General features: G+C 40.8%; 1 protein-coding gene across 2 annotated transcripts in view; it reads left to right on the top strand.

Annotated features, from left to right (window-relative positions):
- BNC2 (basonuclin 2) overlaps positions 1-14558 on the top strand; it is a 289825-nt gene that overhangs the window by 161773 nt on the left and 113494 nt on the right. For both annotated transcript variants that reach the window (XM_044920585.1, XM_021682435.2), the window contains one exon: positions 1387-1622. In XM_044920585.1, coding sequence (XP_044776520.1) covers positions 1387-1622 — 236 coding nt within the window. The remainder of the gene's footprint in view (positions 1-1386; positions 1623-14558) is intronic.

The following is a 14558-nucleotide window of genomic DNA, read 5'->3' as shown; positions in this document are numbered from 1 at the left end:
TACAGGCATATTCAAACAGGAGTTGCTCAGCGTGCACATGTACAGTAGCCCTATACTGTGAAGGGATGAGGTGCTGGGAAGAGTGGTTGAGAAGGCACGGGCAGTGCTTTAGAACTTGCAAAAAACTCTGGCGCTCTCAGGTGTAGTTACGATTGGAGCCTGGTTGTTGTCTAATGCCCATTTGCCTGACTTATGAGATTAGATGACCATCTTTCAGGCTCACACGTTTATCTTTTTTAATCTCTGGAAGGTCATCTGTGTATAATTCTGACAGTTGATCTGAGGCTTTTGTGCTCTCTTAACGAGTTCATAGCACCTCTCACTCATTATCCCATTAATCTTTGCAGCATCTCTTTGAGCCTTGTAGATGAGACAATGTTATCTTAATGGTTCACTGTAGAGAAACTGAGGAAAACTGTAATTACATTATCTGCAGTAGGGTTCCCAGGAGCTCAGATAAGGATGGGGACTAGAACATACGACCTTATCTTGGCTTTTAGATCTAGATGTAACTTCTTAGACATGAGGAGAAAAAGGCCTAAAGTATTTACTGTGAGGATGGTCATCCTCAGTTTTCTGGACTGAGGTAACACCCCTGAAATACACAGAAATTCTTCAACTTTGATGTTTGTCATTTTTTTCCGTTTTCATCAGATACTAAACCCTTGTCAGAGCTGTTTATAAAAAGGGACCAAGTTACAACATGAATTCCTTTTTCTTGAATAGGCCAGTGAACATTAAACTGTCTAACAGGTGAATAGCAAGAGGGAGAGTTGGAAGAACTACTTCTTGGGATAATCCCTGCTCGCTAATTTAACTTGAGTTACATTAGTAGCTCTTATTCCCTCCAATTGGGCCTTTTAACCCTGTAGTCTAAAGAGCTTCTCCTCTTCCTCTTTAAACCATTCAAGTAGGATAAGGGGTGAATCTTATTCAGAAAACTGATATTGGCTAAGTCTGCTCTTAACGGCAGGAGTCGGGAATTGTTTTTCTGTCTGTCTTTGGTGGGTGGGGAGGACATCATGGCAACTTGGGCTAAGCCATAGTTCAGTTGGCAAATTAATTAGTCAGGTTTTTAGAGCCAGCCACAGTCATTTAGAAACATCCTCAGTGGCTCTCTTTCTGAAAGTCGAGTATGTTTTGTATTTGCTGTTGTCTGCAATTTATAAGCATACCAAATTAAAAAGAAAAGGCAAAGCAGGGAGGGGGTGGGAAGAGAACTGTTTACATTGCAAACTCTTGCTTAAACATCTGTGGTCATGATCCATCTGTAGAAACAGAGCCCTGATAACTTCCAGTGACTTGTTTCTACTTTCTTTGTCTCTGCCCTTTCCCTCGATCTCTGGATTCCCACCCACCTCCGGAACTTTGGTGGGGACACCACAGCCTTGGATAAACTCAGCACGCAGCATCTATACCACCCCACCCAGGTGGAGATCGTGCAGTCCAACGTGGTGTTCGACATCAGCAGCCTGATGCTCTACGGGACGCAGGCGGTGCCGGTGCGGCTAAAGATCCTGCTAGACCGTCTCTTCAGTGTCCTGAAGCAAGAGGAGGTGCTGCACATCTTGCACGGCCTGGGCTGGACTCTGCGGGATTACGTCCGGGGGTACATCCTTCAGGTAGGGGGAGGATGGCGAAGCTGGTGTCTGGCCGGCTCTAGGACGGGTTGAGGGAGAACCCTTGCGAACCTGGTCTCTTTCCTGCCCCTCACAGGCCTGGGCATGCACACCCTCTTCTGATTAAAGTGCTCCTTTTGGCAGGCTTGTTGTAGAACTGGAGAGAAGGAACTCTGTCCCAGCAGGCTGGCACTGGGCCTCGGTGGTGGATGGTAGAAAGGAAAAAGTGACCTGTTGCCTAGTGTTGCTTTGTTTGCATCCTTTTTAAATTCAGCTCTCTGTCCCTACAACGTGGGCTTCCTGCTTCTCCGACAAGTCTGATTTAGCCCCACTAAAAGGAAGGGCTCTTTGAGGTGGGTGACGTGTTTGTGAAAATCTGAGATTACATTTTATCTGGGTTTAGTAGGGCTTTTGCTTGCACGGAGTTTGTAGGTTTAGTGGTTTGTTTGTTTTTTTTTTTTTTTTTGGTTGTCTGTGTACCTTATTTATTGCTTCTTCATCCGAATCAAAAGAACTGTAACCCCTGTAAACTCTCTGCTTTTATAACCAATAAACCCTCACATTCCAGAACCCAGAGACATGTGGTTATAGATTTGGCTTTCGCAGCATCTGTCCTTCCAGCTTGAGCCTCTTGTTTGTATCAGTGGCACTTGCAATCTGGTAAGGGTCTTAAGACTTTTCCTGGAGGCCTACCGCCTCCGCTTCCCACCCCCACCCCAACCTCCCTGCATTTTTTCGTCATTTTTTGCAGTATGTCATGAGTCGCTTTGCATTGTGTACTTTGCCTCTGAAGTGTTTTTATGGCCATCTGTCTTCCTACGACCCTTGAAGGGTAAATGTTGAAAACAGCATGTTGGGAGACCCCAGGATCCAAAAAGACTACACTGGACGATGAAGAAGTACTCCCTCCTGCCAAAGGAGATCACAGTTGGAGAAGGTAGAATCTGAAGTGATTTTTAAATTTCTTATGGGGATAATACCAGGAGAACTGACCCCTTCAGAAAAAAAAAAAAAAAAAAAAAAAAAAACGGTTTTTGGCTCTGCCAGCCTTGTTTATCCCCCAGTCACCCTGTGTTGTGTGCAAGGCCTTGGCTGCCAGTGTGGTATGCGAAGAGTGGAGGGCCTCACACTCCCCCTTGCCTTAACCTGGCATAGACACACACACATTCCTGTCATTCTCCTATGTGGTACCTCCAGGTGTTAGCCAGGGCAGGAGAGCAGAGAGGTATGATGACAAGAAGTAGAGAGAGACAGAGGGTGGCATAACCCATCTGCTCCTGAGACTGCTTTGGTTAGCATTGAATCATTGCTTAGTTTAGTGAGATGTCAACTTGGAAGGCACAAAGAATTTGGCCCTCAGAAGACAAGATGATGATGATAATAGGAATAATTATATATTACGTTTTTAGTTTATAGAAGACTTTCACAAGCATTATCTCATTTGCCTCAGGATGGGGGCATTTCAGTGGGGTGAGTGGAAAGTTAAGTCCTGGGTGGTCAGGAGACCTGAGGGGGCATGAGGTCCAGAAGGAAGAGGCCAGGAAAAATAAAGCATGGAACCAGTTTCACAATACCTGCTCATACTGGCCTGGAGTAGATATGGTGCCACATCTTTCTACATTCGTTTCCACAACATAATTATTAATATCCATTTGGGATAGCTCTTACTCTACAGAAAGGAACGACGCTCTTGCACATTTTTGCACAGAATTGTTAGCATGGCTAAGCACTCTTTACTTTATTCAAAACCTACGATAATATGCCCTAATCTAGTACCACCTTTACTGCCGCCTCTCTGATGCTTAGTTCTGTTATAAGTGCTGCATTTCAGTTCTATGTGTATATTTTTGCCTGAGCTATCTGGAGCAGATATATGGTATCTTTCTGTCCAAACAGATACGTGCATGACTGATTAGTTGCCCTCTTAACAACCCAGTTCACTGTAGCATTTGGATGGCAGTAAATCGGGAACCTGCTTGTTGTAATGTGATATGGTCCTAATGTTTTGCCTTGACCAATACCTGTTCTTTGTTTTACTTGAAATTATTATTTAAGTGCTAACTTTTCTCTGTTTCAGCCTATCTCTAAGGCGTGCATAGAAAACGTCCTTTGAAATGTACTCCGTATTTCTTTTTGTTTTCTTTTCTTTTTGTTTTAACAATACAAAATTGCAAAAGAAATTAAGTATGAGAGGAAAATTCAGCAAAACCATGAGCTGAGATTTATAAAGTCTCTTATTTTAGGGTAAAATATTGCATATGAAGAATTCTGTCATTTATTGTGATACTTAAGTTATAATTAATTTTTATTAACTTAATATAGATTTTGACAAAGTCTTAATATAATCTGTTTCTCCATTCAGGGCCTAGGATTGACATTTTGAGAAAATCATAGATGATTTTTACATTAGAAGAATACTAGGTTTAGTTTCTGTCTTGTTTTATTGGTAGGATTGTTGTAATATAGATTTTACTTAAATGATGCTTTTTGTTACTTAGCATTTATCATCTATTTCTAACTTGTGAAAATAGTTCTTGGTTTAGGGAAAAAGCAAGAGGTTGACGGACAAAAAACTATGTAGTGAGAAAATGTTCATTTTGTTTAAAAAAATAAAACTCAAAACAAGAGCTAGGCTATAGAAATAAACCCTTTTCCTCTAAAGTGATGTGATTTGGTTATTGGCCAATATTTTAAAAATTATATGTAGTAATGATAAGGTATACACAAATGACTTTGAATATAATTATATGTAACATTTTCATGCAAGGAGGCTGTAAAATGTGTGTCCAAAGGTTGTGGAACCCTATAATGCACTGTTAGCGTACAAGTCATTTTATCTGGCTAAAACTCAATTGTCTTGTAGCCCTCAAGGCATCAATTTTAGCATTATTGCTCTCAACAACAGTATATTGAATATTATGTCAGTTAAAGGAGAATAATTATCAAGGCAAGTTAGGGTGGCTGTTAGTCTTACCACATATTGACTTGGTTAGCAGTTGGCTATAGATTGTGTTACTGGGCAAATGAAGATGTACAGTAAGTTGAACTGGTGAAGCCAGGATATTAATTTAACTCTCTCTGGGCCTAAACCTCCATCCCTGTATATATAGCTACTGCTGGTTCCAGAGATAGTTTTTTTTTTTTTTTTTTTAAAGATTTGATTTATTTGACAGAGAGAGAGACAGCGAGAGCAGGAACACAAGCAGGGGGAGTGGGAGAGGGAGAAGCAGGCCTCCCGCTGAGCAGGGAGCTGGATGCGGGGCTCGATCCCAGGACCCTGGGATCACGACCTGAGCCGAAGGCAGACACTTAACGACTGAGCCACCCAGGCGCCCCATCATCTTATTTTCTTAAAATCAAATCGACAGTCACAGTATTTTTAAAATGAAGTTCTTAAAAGTTTATTTATTTTATTTATTTGAGAGAGCGTGCGTGCACAAGTGGGGGGAGGGGCAGAGGGAGAGGGAGAAGCAGGCTTCCCGCGGAGCAGGGCGCCCGATGCGGGGCTCGATCCCAGGACCCCGGGATCACGACCTGAGCCGAAGGCAGACGCTTAACGACTGAGCCATCCAGCCGCCCCTGAGATAGTTTTGAATGGGAAGAACAGCAGGTGTCTGATCTGATTTTGAATTTTGGGTTGTGGGGGGAAAGAGGAGTAGGCTGTGCAAAACTATCATTTACAAGCGTGTATGAAGAGGTTATTAAAAAGAAGAGGGAGGTGATAGCAATGGCACAGATTTAAAAGACTAGCAATATCTTTCAAGAATCCTGTGCTGTTTTGATAAAAATTACTTTTTCACTTCTGTAATTATCCATATAATTCATGAGCGAGCCAGCTGGGTATAAAATGTATAGCATAACTTGGACCACAACAATTTAAGAATCCAGGTAGCATCTTAAAGGTAGGAAACCTAGTATTTTCCTGTGTAGCAATTAGAGTATTCATTCATCAAGTACAGAAAAAGTGAGGTAAATTTTAGGCATTTTCCCACAAAACAGCAGAAAAAGGAAATAGGTAATTAGATGCTAAAATCTAAAGGAACATAAGATGTTTTTCCTGCTGCCAAAGAGCAATTCTTGTTTCAAGTCTATATCCCATGGTACATTTATTGACAGTAAGTAGAAGCAGTGTCCTGTCATTTCCCCATTTTCCCTGTCTTTGACTTAGGATATAAGAATATAGGTGATTATCATTGTTGAATTTAATCATTTAAAAATCAGGTTTTCACACAGTCATTTTTCAGTTTGAATGTGTATCTGACTTGCCAAGGCTCATACGCCAGCCCATCTGTGGAAATCTCTTGCTTTGCAAATGAGTCCTGCCAGAATTCAGAGAACCATATCAGACACTCTGAATAATTAGCTAAGGTGTCGGCAGCCTTGTGAGAGGGCGAGCAGTGATGCACATTCAAATCACCTGTGTCTTGAAACAATCAGAACTAATAGAACCATCAATACTTTAGGAGACTATTTCCCAGAGTATTCTGGGGGCACTGGTCTTTCAGAGGTCTGCCTTTAGATTCGGGAGGAACTACACTCAGGATCCTTCTGGTAGAGCCTGAAGGTACACATTAGCATAAAGGCTGTGAGAAGTTCTGGAGTAAGTGGTTTGTGAGAGTAGGTAAGTTGACTCCACAAACACTTTCCACTTCATAGTGTTTTCCTGTCAAGCTTCTCAGAACTCTTCCTCAACTTGGGGGCATTCGCATATATGGATTCTTCTGCCTGGACTCCCCTACTCCTCTCTACACATGGGCAATTTCTTGTTCTTTAGGTGTCAGCCAAAGTCCCACTTTTTTGCAGAGGCCTTTTCTGTCCAGGTTAACCAGTGTAAGTCTTTTCTTGTGTGGCTCTACCTCAAGAGTGTTTCCCTCAAGCTCCAATCCAATTTAAAATCAATCAATTAAGTCAACTGTTAAAATGGTTTTCTTCCTGGCTTCCTCACTAGGGAACGCCACAAAGGGAGGGCACTCAATAAATATTTGTTAAATGAATGGGTAAAGAAACCTGCTTCACTTGGTATAGCTTGATGTTTCACCATGGAACTCATGGAATATGTAGTAACCTGTTGGTCCAAGGGCTTGTAGTCTTTCCTTGGGCTCCTGAGGGCATTAGGAAGAGCAGCAAAAGCTCCCACACCCCCAGCTAGTGGTTGGTGTAGAACCAGTGTTTTGTGGTATCCATGTGGTAGAAAAACGTCAATATTCAGCAAACACTTGTATTTAAACAGCCCTTTGTGGAGCAAGTTCACATATGCTAGCTCTTGGAATCCTCTTATATACCATTCTCTTGTAGATATTGCTGGTGAATTAACATTTGGAGTAGTTGAAATTCAAAGAGAATGAATGACTTTCCCATGATCACAGAAACTATTAATTGGTACAGTTGATGCGCTATAAGCTTCCTGAGGATAAGAACCACTTGCTCATCACTGTAACCCAACTCCTAGTAACCAGCCTGACACAAAATTGTGCTTCCAAAATATCGGAGAGAGAAAATTTTGAAATCTGATTTGAACTCAGGTCTCCAGTTCTATGCGGAGTATTTGTTGTTGTTGTTGTTGTTTTAACAACAACCAAGCTATCTTTCCAGAATGTAATCTGTGAGAGCCTTGTAGCATCCAAGGAGCATGGTTTAGAGAACAGAGAAGGCCTGAGAATCTTGAGCTGGAAAGATAGTTAAGATGTCTCTTGCATTCAGTGACAGGTCTTATCCACCTGACCTTAGTGGAATTAGTCCCTCTTTTGCATCCCTTTTCTTGAGTATTTCTTGATATTCCACCCTGTTTCAGATTACCTTCCTCTCATTTCCATGACCCAAATTTTTCTCTAGATCTCATATTTATCATTGATGCTTCATTGTAAATTCTGCTTTTTGACTTACCTTTCCAGGAATACATACCTTTGGAAGAGTTGTAAAAGTCTTAATCAGTAAGATTTCAACTATATCATGTGCGGGAGGTAGAGCAAAGATAAAATAGCTCTTTCCTGGGTCCATACAACGATATCAAGTTGGATGGCAAAGGGGGTACTGGACATGGAATAAGAATATTGGGCTAAAGTCCCAGTGTTGCCACTGATGATATATGTGAGTATGGAAAATTGGCCCTTGTCAGCCATAGTTTATTCTTCTTCCTCCTCCTCCTCCTCCTCTTCTTCTTTTTCTTCTTCTTTCTCTTTTTTATTTGAGATGGAGGGGAGCAGAGGGACAGAGGAAGAGAGAGAATCTTAAGCAGGCTCCACACCTAGTGCAGAGCCCAAGGCGTTGCTCGATCTCACACCCTTGAGATCATGACGTGAACCAAAACCAAGAGTCGGACACTCAACCGACAGAGCCACCCAGGCGCCCCCACCGTTTCTTCAGCTTTAAAACTGAGATAACCCCTTATGCCTCTCTTGCTCTTGAATGGCAAAAAGGTGAACTAATGTAGATGAAAACATGTTATAAACTCCCACTGAAGTTTTTTTTTCCCCCCACTTATATCTATGCATAAACCTAACTCTGATCAGGTACAGCAGGGAGATATCAGGTGTCAAACCTGTTTCTCTGCAGATATCAAATGCTTAGAAAAAGATAAGTACATTTTAAGCTTTAGTTAATAAGATAAATGCTAGTTGTTTTAGCAAGTAAACCCTGAAATACTGGTGGCCTAACACAACAGGAGTTTATTTCTCTCTCTCAGCAAGACCAGTCAGCATTCCTGGTTGGTGAACGTTTTCCTCCCTGAGGTACTTTGATCTCTTAAAGGGTCTCTGGGAACTTAGGGCCTCAGCTGTTTTATGGCTCTGCTATTCTTAGGGCTTCTGGCTCCTCATCCAGGTGGCAGCACTGGGAAACAAGAGAGGTTCTGTGTGGTTGGTTTTCATGGACCAGGTCTGAAAGCAGAGTGGGTCCCTTCTTCTACAGGTCACCAATCAGAGCTTCCATCTAAATGGGGCCAAGTAGTCACCTGGGAACGAGAACGTGTAGTCTGGGGCTGAGCAGCCACCCCCAGCCATACTTTTGCACCATGGAGGATGAGCCCAGATCAGTGCCCCCATGCTCAGGTGTGGTGGAATAGCTGTAATTCTACCTTCTTCTTCTTCTTTTTTTTTTTTTTTAAGATTTTATTTAGTTTTTTGACAGAGAGAGAGACAGAGAGAGAGAGAGCACAAACAGGGGGAGAGGCAGAGGGAGAAGCAGGCTCCCCACTGAGCAGGGAGCCCGATGCAGGGCTCGATCCCAGGACCCTGGGATCATGACCTGAGCCGAAGGCAGTCGCTTAACCATCTGAGCCACCCAGGCGCCCCTCTACCTTCTTTTATACAGTTGGACAAGGAAAGCTTAGGGCAGCAGAGTAGTATGTTAAAGCGGGTTTGTGGGTTTGAATCCCGCCTCCAGTTCTTACTAAATGTGTGAAAATAGGCCTGTGTCTTTATCTACCTGGCCTCGATTCCCTTACCTGGAAAGGAAGGATACTAATAGTACCTCGTGGGTTTAGATAAAATAAGATAATGAAGATAAAAGAAGATAAAATAAGATGATGCATATAAAGCATTTAGTAGTGCCACTTGCTAAGTATCCAGTAAATATTAATGATTAACATAATGATGGAAAAGATGATGATATAGACTCTTGACAACATGACCATTTTAGACCTTTGTGTACAGAGCAGTCTTTAATCCAGGATTTTTTTTTTCACTGTGTCTCTTAGAACAGAATGCCTTCCCATACAGCCAGGCAAAAGAGTAGCTACTATTCACTTGTAAATAAGAAATAACACACATATGTACATACACACACACACAAGCCTGCATATATGTACCTACGTAGTATATACCTGATTACAAGTAAGAGGCAAGAAAGTATAGTAACAAAGGCTTTGGACCTTGGAGTGAGACAGACTTGGGTATGAATCTTGGTTTCAACTTTTGATAGCTCTGTTCCCTAAGGTATGTCATTTAACATATTTGAACCTAAGTTTCTTTATTTATAAAGTTAAATGAAATGATATTTATAAAGTATGTAGTGCAGGAACTAGCCCACAGCACTCTTATTAACGGGTACTACATTGTGAGCGCGTGAAGAAGCATGTGTGCTTTTTCTTTTTTTTAAGTTTTTAAGTAATGACTTATTCCAAAAACGACAGCCATTTTATTACCCTTGCGTTTTTCTATTTCATCAACTCTTCCAATATTCTTCTAAGCACTGGGCACAGAATGAATGACTACTTAATGAATCTATTAAAATGGTTAGAGCATCTGGGCTTTCACCCCACTGCATAAAGTAAAACTTAACTTAAAATAGACAACCTTTTTTATGGGTATTACCTGACCTCACAGATTTTTAGGAAATTTCTGGAGCAGAAAGAAGAATGGTTCTAGGTTTAAATTCGTTTAGGTAGTCCTTCAAATAGCAAATTTTACCACTTAATTACTATGTGCTGAGTACACAAGAGATCTCTCAGGAAGGCTTTACTGTACAGAACCATAAACAAATCATGCTGGTTGTATGGTCAAAATTATAAGAATATACAGATGACCTATAGTGTTGACCCAGAGGAGGGATTATTTGACTCCAACTAAGATTGGGTTATCACCACCATAACATAAGGTGTCTTTGCATTATGTCAACAATATGTGAATCTCTTCGGAAGAGAAAGATCACAGGCATGAATGATCAAGATCCCTCTGTCTTTGGCAGGGATATACAAAAGGTAGATGGTTCAGAGCAATGTTCTATATTTACAGTATCTGTTTTCCAGAGTGCTTGGACTACTCTACAGACATTATCCCAGCAATTCTCTTAGCCTCCCTATTAGAGAGAGAGTTTCAGAGACTGTTATCCCTGGTTTTAAAGTTATCGTGGCTGAAGGCCTCAGGCAGGGTCAAAGCTGGAAGTGGAATACAGGGATTTTGAATCCCTTGCCAAAGCTCTAACTATTTGAACAGCGATGAAAATAAACACCTTATATCCAAGGACGTAGCTTGATGTTTTGTGCTCAGAGTCCAAGTAAAAATATTCCTCCCTTTACCCCCTTGCAAAGTAGAAATAGATAGCTCACCAGATTCCAGGATGGAATGCAGTAACTGGTAGAATAGAATTTGTGTCTGTGGGACATGGGGAGAGGGTTTTTGTGTTCCCCAGGAGGCACAAAAAATGAGCCCACAGCTCTCTGGCCATTCACCATCTGATCAGAACCAGTTCAGATTTACTTGAAATGGATATTCTCTGTGATGGCACTGATTAAACCATATGGTCTCCTGAGCAATACTCTGACATGCTCCTCGTTGAATTTGAAGTGGAAGGCTCCTCAGCTGTAGGTTTAGACCTCATTTCCACCATCAGTTAGCTCTCTAGCCTTGCAAAAAAAATACATAATTTATATAAGCCTCGTTTTGCTGATTCCTTCTTACTGGAGTTTTGAGAATAAAGGGAAGTCATTTGTTAAATTCATAGTAGAGCTCAGTAAATACTAATTCTTTAAGTAAAGCCATTTTCCAGTTTACCATTCCTCACAACCCTTAAGTTTCTAGAGCAACAGAAATGTTGTGATTCTTCTAGTTGTCCATACATTTTATTTGAGCTACCATGTCCTTTTCTAATATTTCCCCCAATTTGACTGAAGGGGCAGGTGGGGGACAGTGAGGGCTTGCCCAAGAACTGAGATCTGTGACTATAGCAAAGAATCATGGGAAGGCTCTCAAGACCCAGCCCCAGTCTGCCCTGTTTCTTTTGAGTGACCTATGTTTCACATTCTCCTATGTGAAATCATGAAGGACTATGAAAAAGTAGAAAGTGAGATGAGCATCTGTGTGGGTTGCTGGAAGCTCTTGCTAAGTCCATACAGATGGGACAAACATAAATAAAGATCTACTTAGGTGATTCATGTATGATTGTCTTATAAATAATGCCAGCAGCAATTGGAAAAATAGAATGCAGGCCAATACATTTGCTAGTAGAATTAAAGTGACCACTGCCAAATTGAATTACTCTAGGAAGACCTGTTGAAAGAGGAGATTCTTAAGGAAGAAGAGAGATATTGTTACCTAGTAGAAAGGATGGAACAAGCATTTTTCCGTACAGGAAGAATGCTACGTAGGGAAGAGGTGTGAACAAGTTTATGGGGAGAGTTGCATTGCAGTTAGGTGAGCAGCATTGAGCTGTGGTTTAGGTGAGTGTGTTAGGCCAGGCCTGGGCCTGTTGCTCAGAAGCTCGTCTTGATTCACCTGATATTTGCATCACATCCCTCCCTTCCTTTTCTTTCTTTCTTTCTTTCTTTTTCTTTCTTAAAATTTATTTATATATTCTTAAAAGATTTTAGTTTTATGTAATCTCTACACCCAACCTGGGGCTCGAACTCACAACGCCAAAATGAAGAGTCACATACTCTACCCACTGACCCAGCCAGGCACCCTGCATCATATCCCTTTCTAAGGGGAGTAACTAGTGATTCTTTTGCTTCGCAGACCTGGCATTTGTTGCTAATAATCCTCAAAAAGGCCAATCACTGGCTAGTGGCTTCATGAACGGTTGTTTTAGAAACCCACCACTGAGGTCCTATTGCTACCTGGGAAGTGTTTTCATTTGTTTTTGGCACTGAGTGTTGTATTCTCTCTCTCTCTCTCTCTCTCTCTCTCTCTCTCTCTGTCTCTCTCACTCTCAGTCAGTGTAGACTTGGGATGGGGACTTGGAGAGTAGATCAGACAGATAGTTTTGCATTTTAACAATAGGGTGCCTTGTATGGCTACAGTAGACCATAATTCATAAAGCCCCAAAGTAAGAGAGCGAGGTATCAGTTGGTATGCATTTTCTGTCCAGAGGTCATCTTTAGTTTACTGTGTATTTCTTACCTATAGGCCCCAGGAAACCATTTTTCCGAGACTTTGAGAACTGAAGGTCCTCTCTGTAAGGAAATGCTTTAACCTGGTTTTCTTGTTCTCATGTAATTTTCTCTCTTTAACAAAGCCATAATAATAGTGTCAGAGGCAGCTTTCTAGTTAGTATGAGTAATGTGGTTGCTGTATTTTCTATTTTTATTTTAATATGCTTTTCCTGCTGTGGACTTTTTTTTTCTTTTTTGGTTTTAAAAATAGCAGTGGAGTAAGTGTGGTAATTTGAAGACTCTGGTGCACATTGCATCCTCTCTGGGATGCAGTTCTAACGGAAAGCAGTGCACAACAGGCATTTCTTTCAGATTCCTTGGTGAAATAAATAGAATATTTGGAACACAGAAGACTGAAAATATTGGCTTATGGTCAGGTTAGTCCAGGCTTCAAAGAAATTGACATTTAAACAATAGAATATCTATCCTATAGGTTTTTGTCTCTAGGGTACCTGTTCATATTAAGCCTGTTTATTTTACGGTGTGTTGATAAGACACAAAACAAGGTAGTCAAGGACACACCTTCAGTCACTTCATTCATTTGCCTCTTTTTAAAAGTGTGCACACATCTTTAGAAATTTCAAATTAACAACAAAATATACTTAAATTCCCCTTGAAAGAGTAATTAAGAGCTACTTGTTTCTGCGTCCTGTCATCTCTGCCAGAATTGGAGTTCATGCTGAGTATATTCCATTGAGTCAGCCATCATTCCATCACCAGCCGGGATTGCTTTTCCATGTATTGACATGTGAGGGAATGTCTGCCTTGCAGTAGCCATGGGCTCGTGCCAGATTTTGAGATCCATAGGGGCAGTGCTGGGAGCTTTTCAATTCTGAATCAGAGATCCAATTCATAATAGCTGAGCCAGGGAAACCGGGTTGAATCTGTGGCCAAAACCACGGTAAAAAACTTTTTTTTTTCCTTTTCCCTTTTTGCAGTGCTTTATTGCTTTAAAATATGAGTGCCTCTGTCCATTGATCCTTCAGTGACTTTAAGTTGGATTCAAATTGTGGTCTCTTAGGTGAAAAGGTCAGTGTTTTATTCATTCAGCCACACATCGATGGAGATTAACTGAGAGCAGTACAAGACATTTGGATCCTGCCAGACCTAGGGCACCTGAAAGAAGTTTATTTCTTTTCTCCGTAGCCTTCACTATGCCTGCTGCAGAAGAGGATGGCCCTGTCTTCGGGGAGTGGGGGAGGGTTTTGATTGGCTGTGTGTTAACTGCCTCAAATCCATGGCCATAGGGTGAGTAAGAACCCCTGAGAATCAAATATGTCATCTGTGTAGCATCACCTGATTTAGTGCTTTTCCTCAAGTCTGAGATGTCTCAAGGGGCCTTTTTTCCTTTGCAGCACTGATCTTTCAATGAGGTGCTAGTGTCTGTCCTGAGCAATAACAAGGAAAAACCATGAAGTGTGAACAGCTCTTATTAGGGGGGTAAATGTCATTAACGCCTTTGTAGCCTTCTCTGCAATCTGAATGCTCTTGTCAAGAGAGTGACTTACTGAAGCCTCCTTTAAAATCATATAAATGGAATATAAGATGGTGAAGTTTTACATTTTAATTAAGCAAGGCCATTAGCTTCCTTTACTTATGCATTTTTGTAGTCAATTATGCTTGTATCCGATAGGGACAACTCTCTGAAATAAGGCTACTGAAAAACTGCCTACAAAAATGATTTTAAGGATATGAGAAATCTTCATTTACTCTAAGCCAAAATTTAGATAATTTTTGGTGGTTTGGGGAAGCAGATGCTTCTATTTTAATTTTATACATAGAGAGATTCATATACTCACGTACCTGATCATAATATGTATATTTTATATATGGTATGGGAAAACACTAGCATTTCAAGTTAATGAGTAGGTCAGTCTGAATTAATGAAAAGTCTGAAGCATGTAATGTTTAAATAATTTTATTATTTTCAATACATAAATAGAAAATTTTTTTCCATCCATGAGTTGTCTTTATGTAAAAGTTTAATATTCTCTTGAAGCAAAATTTTTATATGCAAAAGATTTGCTTATGTAAACCTCCTCTGCAAGTTTGATACTTTCATTTTAATTTCTTGT

The sequence above is a fragment of the Neomonachus schauinslandi genome, chromosome 13, assembly GCF_002201575.2.
Source record: "Neomonachus schauinslandi chromosome 13, ASM220157v2, whole genome shotgun sequence".
In the NCBI taxonomy this organism is placed as follows: domain Eukaryota; kingdom Metazoa; phylum Chordata; class Mammalia; order Carnivora; family Phocidae; genus Neomonachus; species Neomonachus schauinslandi.
Note: the sequence above shows the minus strand (reverse complement) of the source record. Positions and strands in the feature narration are given on the sequence as shown.